Source organism: Petromyzon marinus, assembly GCF_048934315.1.
Source record: "Petromyzon marinus isolate PM22_M1 ecotype Great Lakes invasive population chromosome 75 unlocalized genomic scaffold, UKy_Petmar_22M1.pri1.0 chr75_unloc.5, whole genome shotgun sequence".
Classification (NCBI taxonomy): Eukaryota; Metazoa; Chordata; class Hyperoartia; order Petromyzontiformes; family Petromyzontidae; genus Petromyzon; species Petromyzon marinus.
Window position 1 is genome coordinate 137,501 of NW_027422617.1, and position 18,535 is coordinate 156,035.

General features: G+C 65.1%; 1 protein-coding gene across 6 annotated transcripts in view; it reads left to right on the forward strand.

The window, feature by feature from the left end:
• LOC116937017 (transferrin receptor protein 2-like) overlaps nt 1-18,535 on the forward strand; it is a 79,002-nt gene that overhangs the window by 27,843 nt on the left and 32,624 nt on the right. For all 6 annotated transcript variants that reach the window (XM_076058493.1, XM_076058490.1, XM_076058495.1 and 3 more), the window contains 2 exons: nt 8,807-8,905; nt 12,708-12,847. In XM_076058493.1, coding sequence (XP_075914608.1) covers nt 8,807-8,905; nt 12,708-12,847 — 239 coding nt within the window. The remainder of the gene's footprint in view (nt 1-8,806; nt 8,906-12,707; nt 12,848-18,535) is intronic.

The following is an 18,535-nucleotide window of genomic DNA, read 5'->3' on the forward strand; positions in this document are numbered from 1 at the left end:
CGGGGGGGAGACACGGGGAGACACGGGGAGACATGGGGGAGACACAGGGAGACACAGGGAGACACGGGGAGACACGGGGGGGAGACACGGGGAGACACGGGGAGAGACACGGGGGGGAGACACGGGGGGTGAGACACGGGGGAGACGGGGGGGAGACACGGGGGGAGACACGGGGAGACATGGGGGAGACACGGGGAGACACGGGGGGGGAGACACGGGGAGACACGGGGAGACACGGGGGGGAGACACGGGGGGGAGACACGGGGAGACACGGGGGAGACACGGGGGGGGAGACACGGGGGAGACACGGGGAGACACGGGGGAGACACGGGGGAGACACGGGGAGACATGGGGGAGACACGGGGGAGACACGGGGAGACACGGGGGGGAGACACGGGGGGGAGACACGGGGGAGACACGGGGAGACATGGGGGAGACACGGGGAGACACGGGGAGACACGGGGAGACACGGGGAGACATGGGGAGAGAGACACGGGGAGACATGGGGAGACACAGGGAGACACGGGGGAGACACGGGGGGGAGACACGGGGGAGACACGGGGGAGACACGGGGAGACACGGGGAGACATGGGGAGACACGGGGGGGGAGACACGGGGAGACACGGGGAGACACGGGGGGGAGACACGGGGGGGAGACACGGGGGGGAGACACGGGGGGGAGACACGGGGAGACACGGGGGAGACACGGGGGGGGAGACACGGGGGAGACACGGGGAGACACGGGGGAGACACGGGGGAGACACGGGGAGACATGGGGGAGACACGGGGGAGACACGGGGAGACACGGGGGGGAGACACGGGGAGACACGGGGGAGACACGGGGAGACACGGGGAGACACGGGGAGACACGGGGGAGACACGGGGGAGACACGGGGAGACACGGGAGACACGGGGGAGACACGGGGAGACACGGGGGAGACACGGGGAGACACGGGGGAGACACGGGGAGACACGGGGAGACACGGGGAGACACGGGGGAGACACGGGGAGACACGGGGAGACACGGGGGGGGAGACACGGGGAGACACGGGGAGACACGGGGAGACACGGGGGGGAGACACGGGGGAGACACGGGGAGGAGACACGGGGGGGAGACACGGGGAGACATGGGGAGACACGGGGAGACACGGGGAGACATGGGGGGGAGACACGGGGAGACATGGGGAGAGAGACACGGGGAGACATGGGGAGACACAGGGAGACACGGGGGAGACACGGGGGAGACACGGGGGGGAGACACGGGGAGACACGGGGGAGACACGGGGAGACACTGGGAGACACGGGGGAGACACGGGGGGGGAGACACGGGGGAGACACGGGGAGACACGGGGGAGACACGGGGGAGACACGGGGAGACATGGGGGAGACACGGGGGAGACACGGGGAGACACGGGGGGGAGACACGGGGGGGAGACACGGGGGAGACACGGGGAGACATGGGGGAGACACGGGGAGACACGGGGAGACACGGGGAGACACGGGGAGACATGGGGAGAGAGACACGGGGAGACATGGGGAGACACAGGGAGACACGGGGGAGACACGGGGGGGAGACACGGGGGAGACACGGGGGAGACACGGGGAGACACGGGGAGACATGGGGAGACACGGGGGGGGAGAACCGGGGAGACACGGGGAGACACGGGGGGAGACACGGGGGACACGTGGGTGGAGACACTGGGGGAGAGAAGGGGGGGAGACACGGGGAGACACGGGGGGGGAGACACGGGGGAGACACGGGGGAGACACGGGGAGACACGGGGGAGACACGGGGGAGACACGGGGAGACATGGGGGAGACACGGGGGAGACACGGGGAGACACGGGGGGGAGACACGGGGAGACACGGGGGAGACACGGGGAGACACGGGGAGACACGGGGAGACACGGGGGAGACACGGGGGAGACACGGGGAGACACGGGGAGACACGGGGGAGACACGGGGAGACACGGGGGAGACACGGGGAGACACGGGGGAGACACGGGGAGACACGGGGAGACACGGGGAGACACGGGGAGACACGGGGGAGACACAGGGAGACACGGGGAGACACGGGGGGGAGACACGGGGAGACACGGGGAGACACGGGGGGGAGACACGGGGGAGACACGGGGAGGAGACACGGGGGGGGAGACACGGGGAGACATGGGGAGACACGGGGAGACACGGGGAGACATGGGACGGAGACACGGGGAGACATGGGGAGAGAGACACGGGGAGACATGGGGAGACACAGGGAGACACGGGGGAGACACGGGGGAGACACGGGGGGGAGACACGGGGAGACACGGGGGAGACACGGGGAGACACTGGGAGACACGGGGGAGACACGGGGAGACACGGGGAGACACGGGGAGACATGGGGAGACACGGGGGGGGGAGACACGGGGGAGACACGGGGAGACACGGGGAGACACGGGGGGGAGACACGGGAGAGACACGGGGGGGAGACACGGGGAGACACGGGGGAGACACGGGGGGGAGACACGGGGAGACACGGGGGAGACACGGGGGGGAGACACGGGGGAGACACGGGGGGGGAGACATGACGGGGAGACATGACGGGGAGACACGGGGAGACACGGGGGAGACACGGGGGGGGAGACATGACGGGGAGACACGGGGAGACACGGGGAGACACGGGGGAGACACGGGGGGGGAGACATGACGGGGAGACACGGGGAGACACAGGGAGACACAGGGAGACACGGGAGAGACACGGGGGGGAGACACGGGGAGACATGGGGAGACATGGGGGAGACACGGGGGAGACACGGGGGAGACACGGTGGGGAGACACGCGGGAGACACGGGGGAGACACGGGGGGGGAGACATGACGGGGAGACACGGGGAGACACAGGGAGACACAGGGAGACACGGGAGAGACACGGGGGGGAGACACGGGGAGACATGGGGGGGGAGACACGGGGGGGAGACACGGAGAGACACGGGGGAGACACGGGGGGGGAGACACGGGGGGGAGACACGGGGAGACACGGGGGACACACAGGGAGACACGGGGAGACACGGGGAGACACGGGGAGACATGGCGGGGAGACACGGGGGGGAGACACGGGGAGACACGGGGAGACACGGGGAGACATGGGGGAGACACAGGGAGACACAGGGAGACACGGGGAGACACGGGGGGGAGACACGGGGAGACACGGGGAGAGACACGGGGGGGAGACACGGGGGGTGAGACACGGGGGAGACGGGGGGGAGACGGGGGGGAGACACGGGGGGAGACACGGGGAGACATGGGGGAGACACGGGGAGACACGGGGGGGGAGACACGGGGAGACACGGGGGAGACACGGGGGGGAGACACGGGGGGGAGACACGGGGAGACACGGGGGAGACACGGGGGGGGAGACACGGGGGAGACACGGGGAGACACGGGGGAGACACGGGGGAGACACGGGGAGACATGGGGGAGACACGGGGGAGACACGGGGAGACACGGGGGGGAGACACGGGGAGACACGGGGGAGACACGGGGAGACACGGGGAGACACGGGGGGGAGACACGGGGGGGAGACACGGGGGGGAGACACGGGGGAGACACGGGGAGACATGGGGGAGACACGGGGAGACACGGGGAGACACGGGGAGACATGGGGAGAGAGACACGGGGAGACATGGGGAGACACAGGGAGACACGGGGGAGACACGGGGGGGAGACACGGGGGAGACACGGGGGAGACACGGGGAGACACGGGGGGGAGACACGGGGAGACATGGGGAGACACGGGGGGGGAGACACGGGGAGACACGGGGAGACACGGGGAGACACGGGGGGGAGACACGGGGAGACACGGGGGGGAGACACGGGGGGGAGACACGGGGAGACACGGGGGAGACACGGGGGGGGAGACACGGGGGAGACACGGGGAGACACGGGGGAGACACGGGGGAGACACGGGGAGACATGGGGGAGACACGGGGGAGACACGGGGAGACACGGGGGGGAGACACGGGGAGACACGGGGGAGACACGGGGAGACACGGGGAGACACGGGGGGGAGACACGGGGGGGAGACACGGGGAGACACGGGGGGGAGACACGGGGGGGAGACACGGGGGAGACACGGGGAAACATGGGGGAGACACGGGGAGACACGGGGAGACATGGGGAGAGAGACACGGGGAGACATGGGGAGACACAGGGAGACACGGGGGAGACACGGGGGAGACACGGGGGGGAGACACGGGGGAGACACGGGGAGACACGGGGAGACACGGGGAGACATGGGGGAGACATGGGGGAGACACGGGGGAGACAAGGGGGGGAGACACGGGGAGACACGGGGAGACACGGGGAGACACGGGGGAGACACGGGGGGGGAGACACGGGGAGACACGGGGGAGACACGGGGGGGAGACACGGGGAGACATGGGGAGACACGGGGGGGAGACACGGGGAGACATGGGGGAGACACAGGGAGACACAGGGAGACACGGTGGAGACACGGGGGAGACACGGGGGGGAGACACGGGGAGACATGGGGAGACACGGGGAGACACGGGGAGACACGGGGAGACACGGGGGAGACACGGGGGGGAGACACGGGGAGACACGTGGAGACACGGGGGGGAGACATGGGGGAGACACGGGGAGATACGGGGAGACACGGGGAGACACGGGGAGACACGGGAGAGACACGGGGGGGAGACACGGGGAGACACGGGGAGACAAGGGGAGACACGGGGAGACTCGGGGAGACACGGGGGAGACACGGGGGAGACACGGGGAGACACGGGGGGGGAGACACGGGAGAGACACGGGGGGGAGACACGGGGGGGAGACATGGGGAGACACGGGGGAGACACGGGGGGGGAGACACGGGGGAGACACGGGGGGGGAGACACGGGGAGACACGGGGAGACACGGGGGGGAGACACGGGGAGACATGGGGAGACACGGGGAGACACGGGGAGACACGGGGGAGACACGGGGAGACACGGGGAGACACGGGGGGGAGACACGGGGAGACACGGGGGAGACACGGGGAGACACGGGGAGACACGGGGGGGAGACACGGGGGGGAGACACGGGGGGTGAGACACGGGGGAGACACGGGGGAGACACGGGGGAGACACGGGGAGACACGGGGAGGCACGGGGAGACATGGGGAGACACGGGGGAGACACGGGGGAGACACGGGGAGACACGGGGAGACACGGGGAGACACGGAGGGGACACGGGGGAGACACGGGGGAGACACGGGGAGACACGGGGGGAGACATGACGGGGAGACACGGGGGAGACACGGGGAGACACGGGGAGACACGGGGGGGAGACGGGGAGACACGGGGGAGACACGGGGGGGAGACACGGGGAGACACGGGGGAGACACGGGGAGACACGGTGGGGGGAGACACGGGGAGACACGGGGGGGAGACACGGGGGGGGAGACACGGGGGGGAGACACGGGGGAGACACGGGGGGGGGAGACACGGGGAGAAATGGGGGAGACACGGGGGAGACACGGGGAGACACGGGGGGGGAGACACGGGGGGGGAGACACGGGGGGGGAGACACGGGGGAGACACGGGGGGGGAGACACGGGGGAGACACGGGGGGGAGACACGGGGAGACACGGGGGAGAGACACGGGGGGGAGACACGGGGGAGACACGGGGGGGAGACACGGGGAGACACGGGGGAGACACGGGGAGACACGGGGGAGACACGGGGAGACACGGGGAGACACGGGGGGAGACACGGGGGGGAGACACGGGGGAGACACGGGGGGGAGACACGGGGGAGACACGGGGGAGACACGGGGGGGAGACACGGGGGGGAGACACGGGGGAGACACGGGAGAGACACGGGGGGGAGACACGGGGAGACACGGGGGGGAGACACGGGGAGACACGGGGGAGACACGGGGAGACACGGGGGAGACACGGGGGGGAGACGGGGAGACACGGGGAGACACGGGGAGACATGGGGAGACACGGGGGAGACACGGGGAGACACGGGGGGGGAGACACGGGGGGGAGACACGGGGAGACACGGGGGGGAGACACGGGGGAGACACGGGGGGGGAGACACGGGGAGACATGACGGGGAGACACGGGGGAGACACGGGGAGACACGGGGAGACACGGGGGAGACACGGGGGAGACACGGGGGGAGACACGGGGAGACACGGGGGAGACACGGGGGGGAGACACGGGGAGACACGGGGGGGAGACACGGGGGGGGAGACACGGGGGGGAGACACGGGGGAGACACGGGGGGGGGGAGACACGGGGAGACATGGGGGAGACACGGGGGAGACACGGGGAGACACGGGGAGACACGGGGGAGACACGGGGGAGACACGGGGGAGACACGGGGAGACACGGGGAGACATGACGGGGAGACACGGGGGAGACACGGGGAGACACGGGGAGACACGGGGGAGACACGGGGGAGACACGGGGAGACATGGGGAGACACGGGGAGACACGGGGAGACACGGTGAGACACGGGGGAGACACGGGGGGGAGACACGGGGGGGAGACACGGGGGGGGAGACACGGGGGAGACACGGGGGGGAGACACGGGGGGGGAGACACGGGGGGGAGACACGGGGGAGACACGGGGGGGAGACACGGGGGGGAGACACGGGGAGACACAGGGAGACACGGGGGGGAGACACGGGGGTGGAGACACGGGGGAGACACGGGGGGGAGACACGGGGGGGAGACACGGGAGAGACACGGGGGGGAGACACGGGGGGTGAGACACGGGGAGACATGGGGAGACACGGGGAGACATGGAGAGACACGGGGGGGGAGACACGGGGGGGAGACACGGGGGGGAGACACGGGGAGACACGGGGGGGAGACACGGGGGAGACACGGGGAGACACGGGGGGGAGACACGGGGGGGAGACACGGGGGGGAGACACGGGAGAGACACGGGGGGGAGACACGGGGAGACATGGGGAGACACGGGGGGGAGACACGGGGGGGAGACACGGGGAGACACGGGGGGGAGACACGGGGGGGAGACACGGGGGGGGAGACACGGGGAGACACGGGGGGGAGACACGGGGAGACATGGGGGAGACACAGGGAGACACGGGGGGGAGACACAGGGAGACACGGGGGAGACACGGGGGGGAGACACGGGGAGACACGGGGGGGAGACACGCGGGGACACGGGGGGGAGACACGGGGAGACATGGGGGAGACACAGGGAGACACGGGGGGGAGACACAGGGAGACACGGGGGAGACACGGGGGGGAGACACGGGGAGACACGGGGGGGAGACACGGGGAGACATGGGGGAGACACAGGGAGACACGGGGGGGAGACACAGGGAGAACCGGGGGAGACACGGGGGGGAGACACGGGGAGCCACGGGGGGGAGACACGGGGGGGAGACACGGGGGGGGAGACACGGGGAGACACGGGGGGAAGACACGGGGAGACACGGGGGGGAGACACGGGGAGACATGGGGGAGACACAGGGAGACACGGGGGGGAGACACAGGGAGACACGGGGGAGACACGGGGGGGAGACACGGGGAGACACGGGGGGGAGACACGCGGAGACACGGGGGGGAGACACGGGGAGACATGGGGGAGACACAGGGAGACACGGGGGGGAGACACAGGGAGACACGGGGGAGACACGGGGGGGAGACACGGGGAGACACGGGGGGGAGACACGGGGAGACACGGGGGGGGAGACACGGGGAGACATGGGGAGACACGGGGAGACACGGGGAGACACGGGGGAGACACGGGGGGGGAGACACAGGGAGACATGGGGAGACACGGGGGAGACACGGGGGAGACACGGGGAGACACAGGGAGACACGGGGGGGAGACACGGGGAGACATGGGGGAGACACAGGGAGACACGGGGGGGAGACACGGGGAGACACGGGGGGGAGACACGAGGAGACATGGGGGAGACACGGGGAGACACGGGGAGACATGGGGGAGACACGGGGGGGAGACACGGGGGAGACACGGGGGGGGGAGACACAGGGGAGACACGGGGGGGAGACACGGGGAGACACGGGGGGGAGACACGGTGGGAAGACACGGGGGGGAGACACGGGGGAGACACGGGGGGGGAGACACGGGGGGGGAGACACGGGGGGGGAGACACGGGGGGGAGACACGGGGGGGAGACACGGGGGGGGAGACACAGGGGAGACACGGGGGGGAGACACGGGGGGGAGACACGGGGGGGAGACACGGGGGGGAGACACGGGGGGGAGACACGGGGAGACTCGGAGAGACACGGGCACCCACCGTCTGGATGGGTGAGTGAGTGAGTGTGTGGGTGAGTGTGAGTGAGTGAGTGAGTGTGAGTGAGTGTGTGGGTGAGTGGGTGGGTGAGTGGGTGGGTGGGTGAGTGAGTGTGTGAGTGAGTGAATGGGTAAGTGTGAGTGAGTGAGTGTGTGGGTGAGTGTGAGTGAGTGAGTGTGTGGGTGAGTGTGTGGGTGAGTGAGTGGGTGAGTGTGTGAGTGTGTGGGTGAGTGAGTGGGTGGGTGAGTGGGTGGGTGGGTGAGTGAGTGAGTGAGTGGGTGAGTGAGTGAGTGGGTGGGTGAGTGAGTGTGTGGGTGAGTGGGTGGGTGATTGGGTGGGTGGGTGAGTGAGTGTGTGAGTGAGTGAATGGGTGAGTGTGAGTGAGTGAGTGTGTGGGTGAGTGTGAGTGAGTGAGTGAGTGGGTGAGTGTGTGAGTGTGTGAGTGAGTGAGTGTGTATGAGTGTGTGTGAGTGAGTGTGAGTGAGAGTGAGTCAGAGTGTCACTCTCACCCCCTCACCCTCAGGTGCACAATGCGGAGAAGTTTGGCTGTGTGGGAGTCCTCATCTACCCGGACCCTGCAGATCGCCCAAATCTGGACGAGAAAACCGCCGTGCTCGCACACGTGAGCTCACCCACACGCTCACCCACACGCTCACCCACACGCTCACCCACACGCTCACCCACACGCTCACCCACTCACCCACTCACCCACACACTCACCCACACACTCACCCACACGCTCACCCACTCACACGCTCACCCACACGCTCACCCACACACTCACCCACACGCTCACCCACTCACCCACTCACCCACTCACTCACTCACTCACACACTCACCCACACACTCACCCACTCACCCACTCACCCACACGCTCACCCACTCACTCACTCACCCACTCACTCACTCACTCACCCACACACTCACCCACTCACTCACTCACCCACACGCTCACCCACTCACTCACTCACCCACTCACTCACTCACTCACCCACACACTCAATCACTCACTCACCCACACGCTCACCCACTCACCCACTCACTCACTCACTCACACACTCACCCACACACTCACCCACTCACCCACTCACCCACACGCTCACCCACTCACTCACTCACCCACTCACTCACTCACTCACCCACACACTCAATCACTCACTCACCCACACGCTCACCCACTCACTCACTCACTCACACACTCACCCACACACTCACCCACTCACCCACTCACCCACACGCTCACCCACACGCTCACCCACACGCTCACCCACACGCTCACCCACACGCTCACCCACACGCTCACCCACACGCTCACCCACACACTCACCCACACACTCACTCACTCACCCACACGCTCACCCACACGCTCACCCACACGCTCACCCACTCACCCACACGCTCACCCACACGCTCACCCACACGCTCACCCACACGCTCACCCACACGCTCACCCACACGCTCTCACCCACACACTCACTCGCTCACCCACACGCTCACCCACACGCTCACCCACACGCTCACCCACACGCTCACCCACACGCTCACCCACACGCTCACCCACACGCTCACCCACACGCTCACCCACACGCTCACCCACACGCTCACCCAAACTCTCACCCACTCACTCACTCACCCACACACTCACCCACACGCTCACCCACACGCTCACCCACTCACTCACTCACTCACACACACACTCACCCACACGCTCACCCACCCACTCACTCACCCACACACTCACCCACACGCTCACCCACACGCTCACCCACTCACTCACCCACACATTCACCCACTCACTCACTCACCCACTCACTCACTCACTCACCCACACACTCACCCACACACTCACCCACACGCTCACCCACACGCTCACCCACACGCTCACCCACACGCTCACCCACTCACCCACTCACACACTCACCCACACACTCACCCACACGCTCACCCACACGCTCACCCACACGCTCACCCACACGCTCACCCACACACTCACCCACCCACAAACTCACTCACCCACACGCTCACCCACACGCTCACCCACACACTCACCCACTCACTCACCCACTCACTCACCCACACACTCACCCACTCACTCACTCACCCACACACTCACCCACACGCTCACCCACACACTCACCCACACACTCACCCACACACTCACCCACACTCTCACCCACACGCTCACCCACACACTCACGCACTCACTCACTCACTCACACGCTCACCCACACGCCCACCCACACGCTCACCCACACACTCACCCACACACTCACCGACACACTCACCCACATGCTCACCCACACACTCACCCACTCACTCACCTGCACGCTCACCCACACGCTCACCCATACGCTCACCCACACGCTCACCCACACGCTCACCCACACGCTCACCCACACACTCACCCGCACGCTCACCCACACGCTCACCCACACGCTCACCCACACGCTCACCCACTCACTCACCCACTCACATGCTCACCCACTCACCCACACACTCACTCACCCACACACTCACTCACCCACACACTCACCCACATGCTCACCCACTCACTCACCCACCCACACACTCACTCACTCACCCACTCACTCACTCACCCACTCACTCACCACTCACTCACTCACACGCTCACCCACATGCTCACCCACACACTCACTCACACGCTCACCTACACGCTCACCCAATCACTCACCCACCCACACACTCACTCACTCACCCACTCACTCACTCACTCACCCACACGCTCACCCACACGCTCACCCACACGCTCATCCACACGCTCACCCACACACTCACCCACACACTCACCCACACGCTCACCCACACCCTCACCCACACACTCACCCACTCACTCACCTGCACGCTCACCCACACGCTCTCCCACACGCTCACCCACACGCTCACCCACACACTCACCCACACGCTCACCCACACACTCACCCACACGCTCACCCACACGCTCACCCACACACTCACCCACTCACTCACCTGCACGCTCACCCACACGCTCACCCACACGCTCACCCACACGCTCACCCGCACGCTCACCCACACGCTCACCCACACGCTCACCCACACGCTCACCCACTCACTCACCCACTCACATGCTCACCCATTCACCCACACACTCACTCACCCACACACTCACTCACCCACACACTCACCCACATGCTCACCCACTCACTCACCCACCCACACACTCACTCACTCACCCACTCACTCACTAACCCACTCACTCACTCACACGCTCACCCACACGCTCACCCACACACTCACTCACACGCTCACCCAATCACTCACCCACCCACACACTCACTCACCCACTCACTCACTCACTCACCCACACACTCACCCGCACGCTCACCCACACGCTCACCCACACACTCACCCACACGCTCACCCACACACTCACCCACACGCTCACCCACACGCTCACCCACACACTCACCCACACGCTTACCCACACGCTCACCCACACACTCACCCACACGCTCATCCACACGCTCACCCACACGCTCACCCACCCACACACTCACTCACCCACTCACTCACTCACTCACCCACACGCTCACCCACACGCTCACCCACACGCTCACCCACACGCTCACCCACACACTCACCCACACACTCACCCACACGCTCGCCTACACGCTCACCCACACACTCACCCACACGCTCACCCACACGCACACTCACCCACACACTCACCCACACGCACACTCACCCGCACACTCACCCACACGCACGCTCACCCACACGCTCACCCACACACTCACCCACACGCACACTCACCCACACTCTCACCCACACACTCACTCACCCGCACACTCACCCACATGCACACTCACCCACACGCTCACCCGCACGCTCACCCGCACGCTCACCCGCACGCTCACCCGCACGCTCACCCACACGCTCACCCGCACGCTCACCCGCACGCCCACCCACCCACACGCCCACCCACCCACACGCCCACCCACTCGCTCACCCACTCACCCACCCACCCATTCACCCACCCACAAACTCACCCACCCACTCACCCACCCACTCACCCACCCACCCACTCACCCACCCACCCACTCACCCACCCATTCACCCACCCACCCACTCACCCACACACCCACCCACACACTCACCCACCCACCCACCCACTCACCCACAAACCCACCCACCCACACACTCACCCACCCACCCACACACCCACCCACCCACACACCCACCCACCCACACACACCCACCCACCCACACACCCACCCACCCACACACACTCACCCACCCACCCACCCACACACCCACCCACCCACCCACTCACCCACCTACCCACCCACCCACCCACTCGCCCACCTACCCACATGCGCACGCGCCCACACACCGCCCACCGACTCACGCTTGTGTCCTGTCATGGCCGCCGGCGTTCCCGCAGGTGCACAACGGCCTGGGGGACCCTTACTCCCCGGGGTTTCCGGCCTTCAACGAGTCGCGCCTGCCGGCCACTCGCTCCTCAGGGCTCCCCTCCATCCCCGCACAGCCAATCGGAATGGCCGCAGCTCAGCAGCTCATGAGGTGTGGGTGGGGGTGGGGGTGGGGGAGGGGGTGGGGCACGTGGGGTGGGTGGGGGTGGGGGTGGGGCACGTGGGGTCTCTCCCATGCTCCCCCCTCCTAGTTATCTCCCACTTGGTCTCTCCCATGCTCCCCCCTCCGAGTTATCTCCCACTTGGTCTCTCCCATGCTCCCCCCCTCCTAGTTATCTCCCACTTGGTCTCTCCCATGCTCCCCCCCCCTCCTAGTTATCTCCCACTTGGTCTCTCCCATGCTCCCCCCCCTCCTAGTTATCTCCCACTTGGTCTCTCCCATGCTCCCCCCCTCCTAGTTATCTCCCACTTGGTCTCTCCCATGCTCCCCCCTCCTAGTTATCTCCAACTTGGTCTCTCCCATGCTCCCCCCTCCTAGTTATCTCCCACTTGGTCTCTCCCATGCTCCCCCCCTCCTAGTTATCTCCCACTTGGTCTCTCCCATGCTCCCCCCTCCTAGTTATCTCCCACTTGGTCTCTCCCATGCCCCCCCCTCCTAGTTATCTCCCACTTGGTCTCTCCCATGCTCCCCCCTCCTAGTTATCTCCCACTTGGTCTCTCCCATGCTCCCCCCCTCCTAGTTATCTCCCACTTGGTCTCTCCCATGCCCCCCCCCTCCTAGTTATCTCCAACTTGGTCTCTCCCATGCTCCCCCCTCCTAGTTATCTCCAACTTGGTCTCTCCCATGCTCCCCCCTCCTAGTTATCTCCCACTTGGTCTCTCCCATGCTCCCCCCTCCTAGTTATCTCCCACTTCGTCTCTCCCATGCTCCCCCCTCCTAGTTATCTCCCACTTGGTCTTTCCCATGCTCCCCCCCCTCCTAGTTATCTCCCACTTGGTCTCTCCCCTGCTCCCCCCTCCTAGTTATCTCCCACTTGGTCTCCCCCATGCTCCCCCCTCCTAGTTATCTCCCACTTGGTCTCTCCCATGCTCCCCCCTCCTAGTTATCTCCCACTTGGTCTCTCCCATGCTCCCCCTCCTAGTTATCTCCCACTTGGTCTCTCCCATGCTCCCCCCTCCTAGTTATCTCCCACTTGGTCTCTCCCATGCTCCCCCCTCCTAGTTATCTCCCACTTGGTCTCTCCCATGCTCCCCCCTCCTAGTTATCTCCCACTTGGTCTCTCCCATGCTCCCCCCTCCTAGTTATCTCCCACTTGGTCTCTCCCATGCTCCCCCCTCCTAGTTATCTCCCACTTGGTCTCTCCCATGCTCCCCCCCTCCTAGTTATCTCCCACTTGGTCTCTCCCATGCCCCCCCCTCCTAGTTATCTCCAACTTGGTCTCTCCCATGCTCCCCCCTCCTAGTTATCTCCCAACTTGGTCTCTCCCATGCTCCCCCCTCCTAGTTATCTCCCACTTGGTCTCTCCCATGCTCCCCCTCCTAGTTATCTCCCACTTGGTCTCCCCATGCTCCCCCCTCCTAGTTATCTCCCACTTGGTCTCCCCCATGCTCCCCCCTCCTAGTTATCTCCCACTTGGTCTCTCCCATGCTCCCCCCCTCCTAGTTATCTCCCACTTGGTCTCTCCCATGCTCCCCCCTCCTAGTTATCTCCCACTTGGTCTCTCCCATGCTCCCCCCTCCTAGTTATCTCCCACTTGGTCTCTCCCATGCTCCCCCCTCCTAGTTATCTCCCACTTGGTCTCTCCCATGCTCCCCCCTCCTAGTTATCTCCCACTTGGTCTCTCCCATGCTCCCCCCTCCTAGTTATCTCCCACTTGGTCTCTCCCATGCTCCCCCCTCCTAGTTATCTCCCACTTGGTCTCTCCCATGCTCCCCCCTCCTAGTTATCTCCCACTTGGTCTCTCCCATGCTCCCCCCTCCTAGTTATCTCCCACTTGGTCTCTCCCATGCTCCCCCCTCCTAGTTATCTCCCACTTGGTCTCTCCCATGCTCCCCCCCTCCTAGTTATCTCCCACTTGGTCTCTCCCATGCTCCCCCCTCCTAGTTATCTCCCACTTGGTCTCTCCCATGCTCCCCCCCTCCTAGTTATCTCCCACTTGGTCTCTCCCATGCTCCCCCTCCTAGTTATCTCCCACTTGGTCTCTCCCATGCTCCCCCCCTCCTAGTTATCTCCCACTTGGTCTCTCCCATGCTCCCCCCTCCTAGTTATCTCCCACTTGGTCTCTCCCATGCTCCCCCTCCTAGTTATCTCCCACTTGGTCTCTCCCATGCTCCCCCCTCCTAGTTATCTCCCACTTGGTCTCTCCCATGCTCCCCCCTCCTAGTTATCTCCCACTTGGTCTCTCCCATGCTCCCCCCTCCTAGTTATCTCCCACTTGGTCTCTCCCATGCTCCCCCCTCCTAGTTATCTCCCACTTGGTCTCTCCCATGCTCCCCCCTCCTAGTTATCTCCCACTTGGTCTCTCCCATGCTCCCCCCCTCCTAGTTATCTCCCAACTTGGTCTCTCCCATGCTCCCCCCTCCTAGTTATCTCCCACTTGGTCTCTCCCATGCTCCCCCCTCCTAGTTATCTCCCACTTGGTCTCTCCCATGCTCCCCCCTCCTAGTTATCTCCCACTTGGTCTCTCCCATGCTCCCCCCTCCTAGTTATCTCCCACTTGGTCTCTCCCATGCTCCCCCCTCCTAGTTATCTCCCACTTGGTCTCTCCCATGCTCCCCCCTCCTAGTTATCTCCCACTTGGTCTCTCCCATGCTCCCCCCTCCTAGTTATCTCCCACTTGGTCTCTCCCATGCTCCCCCCTCCTAGTTATCTCCCACTTGGTCTCTCCCATGCTCCCCCCTCCTAGTTATCTCCAACTTGGTCTCTCCATGCTCCCCCTCCTAGTTATCTCCCACTTGGTCTCTCCCATGCTCCCCCCCTCCTAGTTATCTCCCACTTGGTCTCTCCCATGCTCCCCCCTCCTAGTTATCTCCCACTTGGTCTCCCCAATGCTCCCCCCTCCTAGTTATCTCCCACTTGGTCTCTCCCATGCTCCCCCCTCCGAGTTATGTTATCTCCCACTTGGTCTCTCCCATGCTCCCCCCTCCTAGTTATCTCCCCACTTGGTCTCTCCCATGCTCCCCCCTCCTAGTTATCTCCCACTTGGTCTCTCCCATGCTCCCCCCTCCTAGTTATCTCCCACTTGGTCTCTCCCATGCTCCCCCCTCCTAGTTATCTCCCACTTGGTCTCTCCCATGCTCCCCCCTCCTAGTTATCTCCCACTTGGTCTCTCCCATGCTCCCCCCTCCTAGTTATCTCCCACTTGGTCTCTCCCATGCTCCCCCCTCCTAGTTATCTCCTACTTGGTCTCTCCCATGCTCCCCCCTCCTAGTTATCTCCCACTTGGTCTCTCCCATGCTCCCCCCCTCCTAGTTATCTCCCACTTGGTCTCTCCCATGCCCCCCCCCTCCTAGTTATCTCCAACTTGGTCTCTCCCATGCTCCCCCCTCCTAGTTATCTCCAACTTGGTCTCTCCCATGCTCCCCCCTCCTAGTTATCTCCCACTTGGTCTCTCCCATGCTCCCTCCTCCTAGTTATCTCCCACTTGGTCTCCCCCATGCTCCCCCCTCCTAGTTATCTCCCACTTGGTCTCCCCCATGCTCCCCCCTCCTAGTTATCTCCCACTTGGTCTCTCCCATGCTCCCCCCTCCTAGTTATATCCCACTTGGTCTCTCCCATGCTCCCCCTCCTAGTTATCTCCCACTTGGTCTCTCCCATGCTCCCCCCTCCTAGTTATCTCCCACTTGGTCTCTCCCATGCTCCCCCCTCCTAGTTCTCTCCCACTTGGTCTCTCCCATGCTCCCCGCCTCCTAGTTATCTCCCACTTGGTCTCTCCCATGCTCCCCCCTCCTAGTTATCTCCCACTTGGTCTCTCCCATGCTCCCCCCTCCTGTTATCTCCCACTTGGTCTCTCCCATGCTCCCCCCTCCTAGTTATCTCCCACTTGGTCTCTCCCATGCTCCCCCCCTCCTAGTTATCTCCCACTTGGTCTCTCCCATGCTCCCCCCTCCTAGTTATCTCCCACTTGGTCTCTCCCATGCTCCCCCTCCTAGTTATCTCCTACTTGGTCTCTCCCATGCTCCCCCCTCCTAGTTATCTCCCACTTGGTCTCTCCCCATGCTCCCCCCCTCCTAGTTATCTCCCACTTGGTCTCTCCCATGCCCCCCCTCCTAGTTATCTCCAACTTGGTCTCTCCCATGCTCCCCCCTCCTAGTTATCTCCAACTTGGTCTCTCCCATGCTCCCCCCTCCTAGTTATCTCCCACTTGGTCTCTCCCATGCTCCCTCCTCCTAGTTATCTCCCACTTGGTCTCCCCATGCTCCCCCCTCCTAGTTATCTCCCACTTGGTCTCCCCCATGCTCCCCCCTCCTAGTTATCTCCCACTTGGTCTCTCCCATGCTCCCCCCCTCCTAGTTATATCCCACTTGGTCTCTCCCATGCTCCCCCCTCCTAGTTATCTCCCACTTGGTCTCTCCCATGCTCCCCCCTCCTAGTTATCTCCCACTTGGTCTCTCCCATGCTCCCCCCTCCTAGTTCTCTCCCACTTGGTCTCTCCCATGCTCCCCGCCTCCTAGTTATCTCCCACTTGGTCTCTCCCATGCTCCCCCCTCCTAGTTATCTCCCACTTGGTCTCTCCCATGCTCCCCCCTCCTGTTATCTCCCACTTGGTCTCTCCCATGCTCCCCCTCCTAGTTATCTCCCACTTGGTCTCTCCCATGCTCCCCCCTCCTAGTTATCTCCCACTTGGTCTCTCCCATGCTCCCCCCTCCTAGTTATCTCCCACTTGGTCTCCCCATGCTCCCCCCTCCTAGTTATCTCCCACTTGGTCTCTCCCATGCTCCCCCCTCCTAGTTATCTCCCACTTGGTCTCTGCCATGCCCCCCCCCCCCCATGTCAGAATGGACTCTCCCTACCTCCACCACCACCACCATCATCATAACTCAACCCTTTCTCACCTCCTCCCCCACCCCCCCTTGTTATCTCCCACTTGGTCTCTCCCACCCAGGTCCCTGTCTCCCAGTAGCGCCATGGCACCCCCCGCCTGAAGGGGCAGAATGGACTCTCCCTACCTCCACCACCACCATCATAACACCCCCTCCACACCCCCCCTTGTCATCTCCCACTTGGTCTCTCCCACCCAGGTCCCTGTCTCCCAGTAGCGCCATGGCACCCCCCGCCTGGAGGGGCAGAATGGACTCTCCCTACCACCACCACCATCATAACTCCCCCTCCACCCCCCTTGTTATCTCCCACTTGGTCTCTCCCACCCAGGTCCCTGTCTCCCAGTAGCGCCATGGCACCCCCTGCCCGGAGGGCAGAATGGACTCTCCCTACCTCCACCACCACCATCATAACTCCACCCCCCTTGTTATCTCCCACTTGGTCTCTCCCACCCAGGTCCCTGTCTCCCAGTAGCGCCATGGCACCCCCCGCCTGGAGGGGCAGAATGGACTCTCCCTACCTCCACCACCACCATCATATCTCCACCCCCCTTGTTATCTCCCACTTGGTCTCTCCCACCCAGGTCCCTGTCTCCCAGTAGCGCCATGGCACCCCCTGCCCGGAGGGGCAGAATGGACTCTCCCTACCTCCACCACCACCATCATAACTCCCCCCCCCCTTGTCATCTCCCACTTGGTCTCTCCCACCCAGGTCCCTGTCTCCCAGTAGCGCCATGGCACCCCCCGCCTGGAGGGGCAGAATGGACTCTCCCTACCTCCACCACCATCATATCTCCAC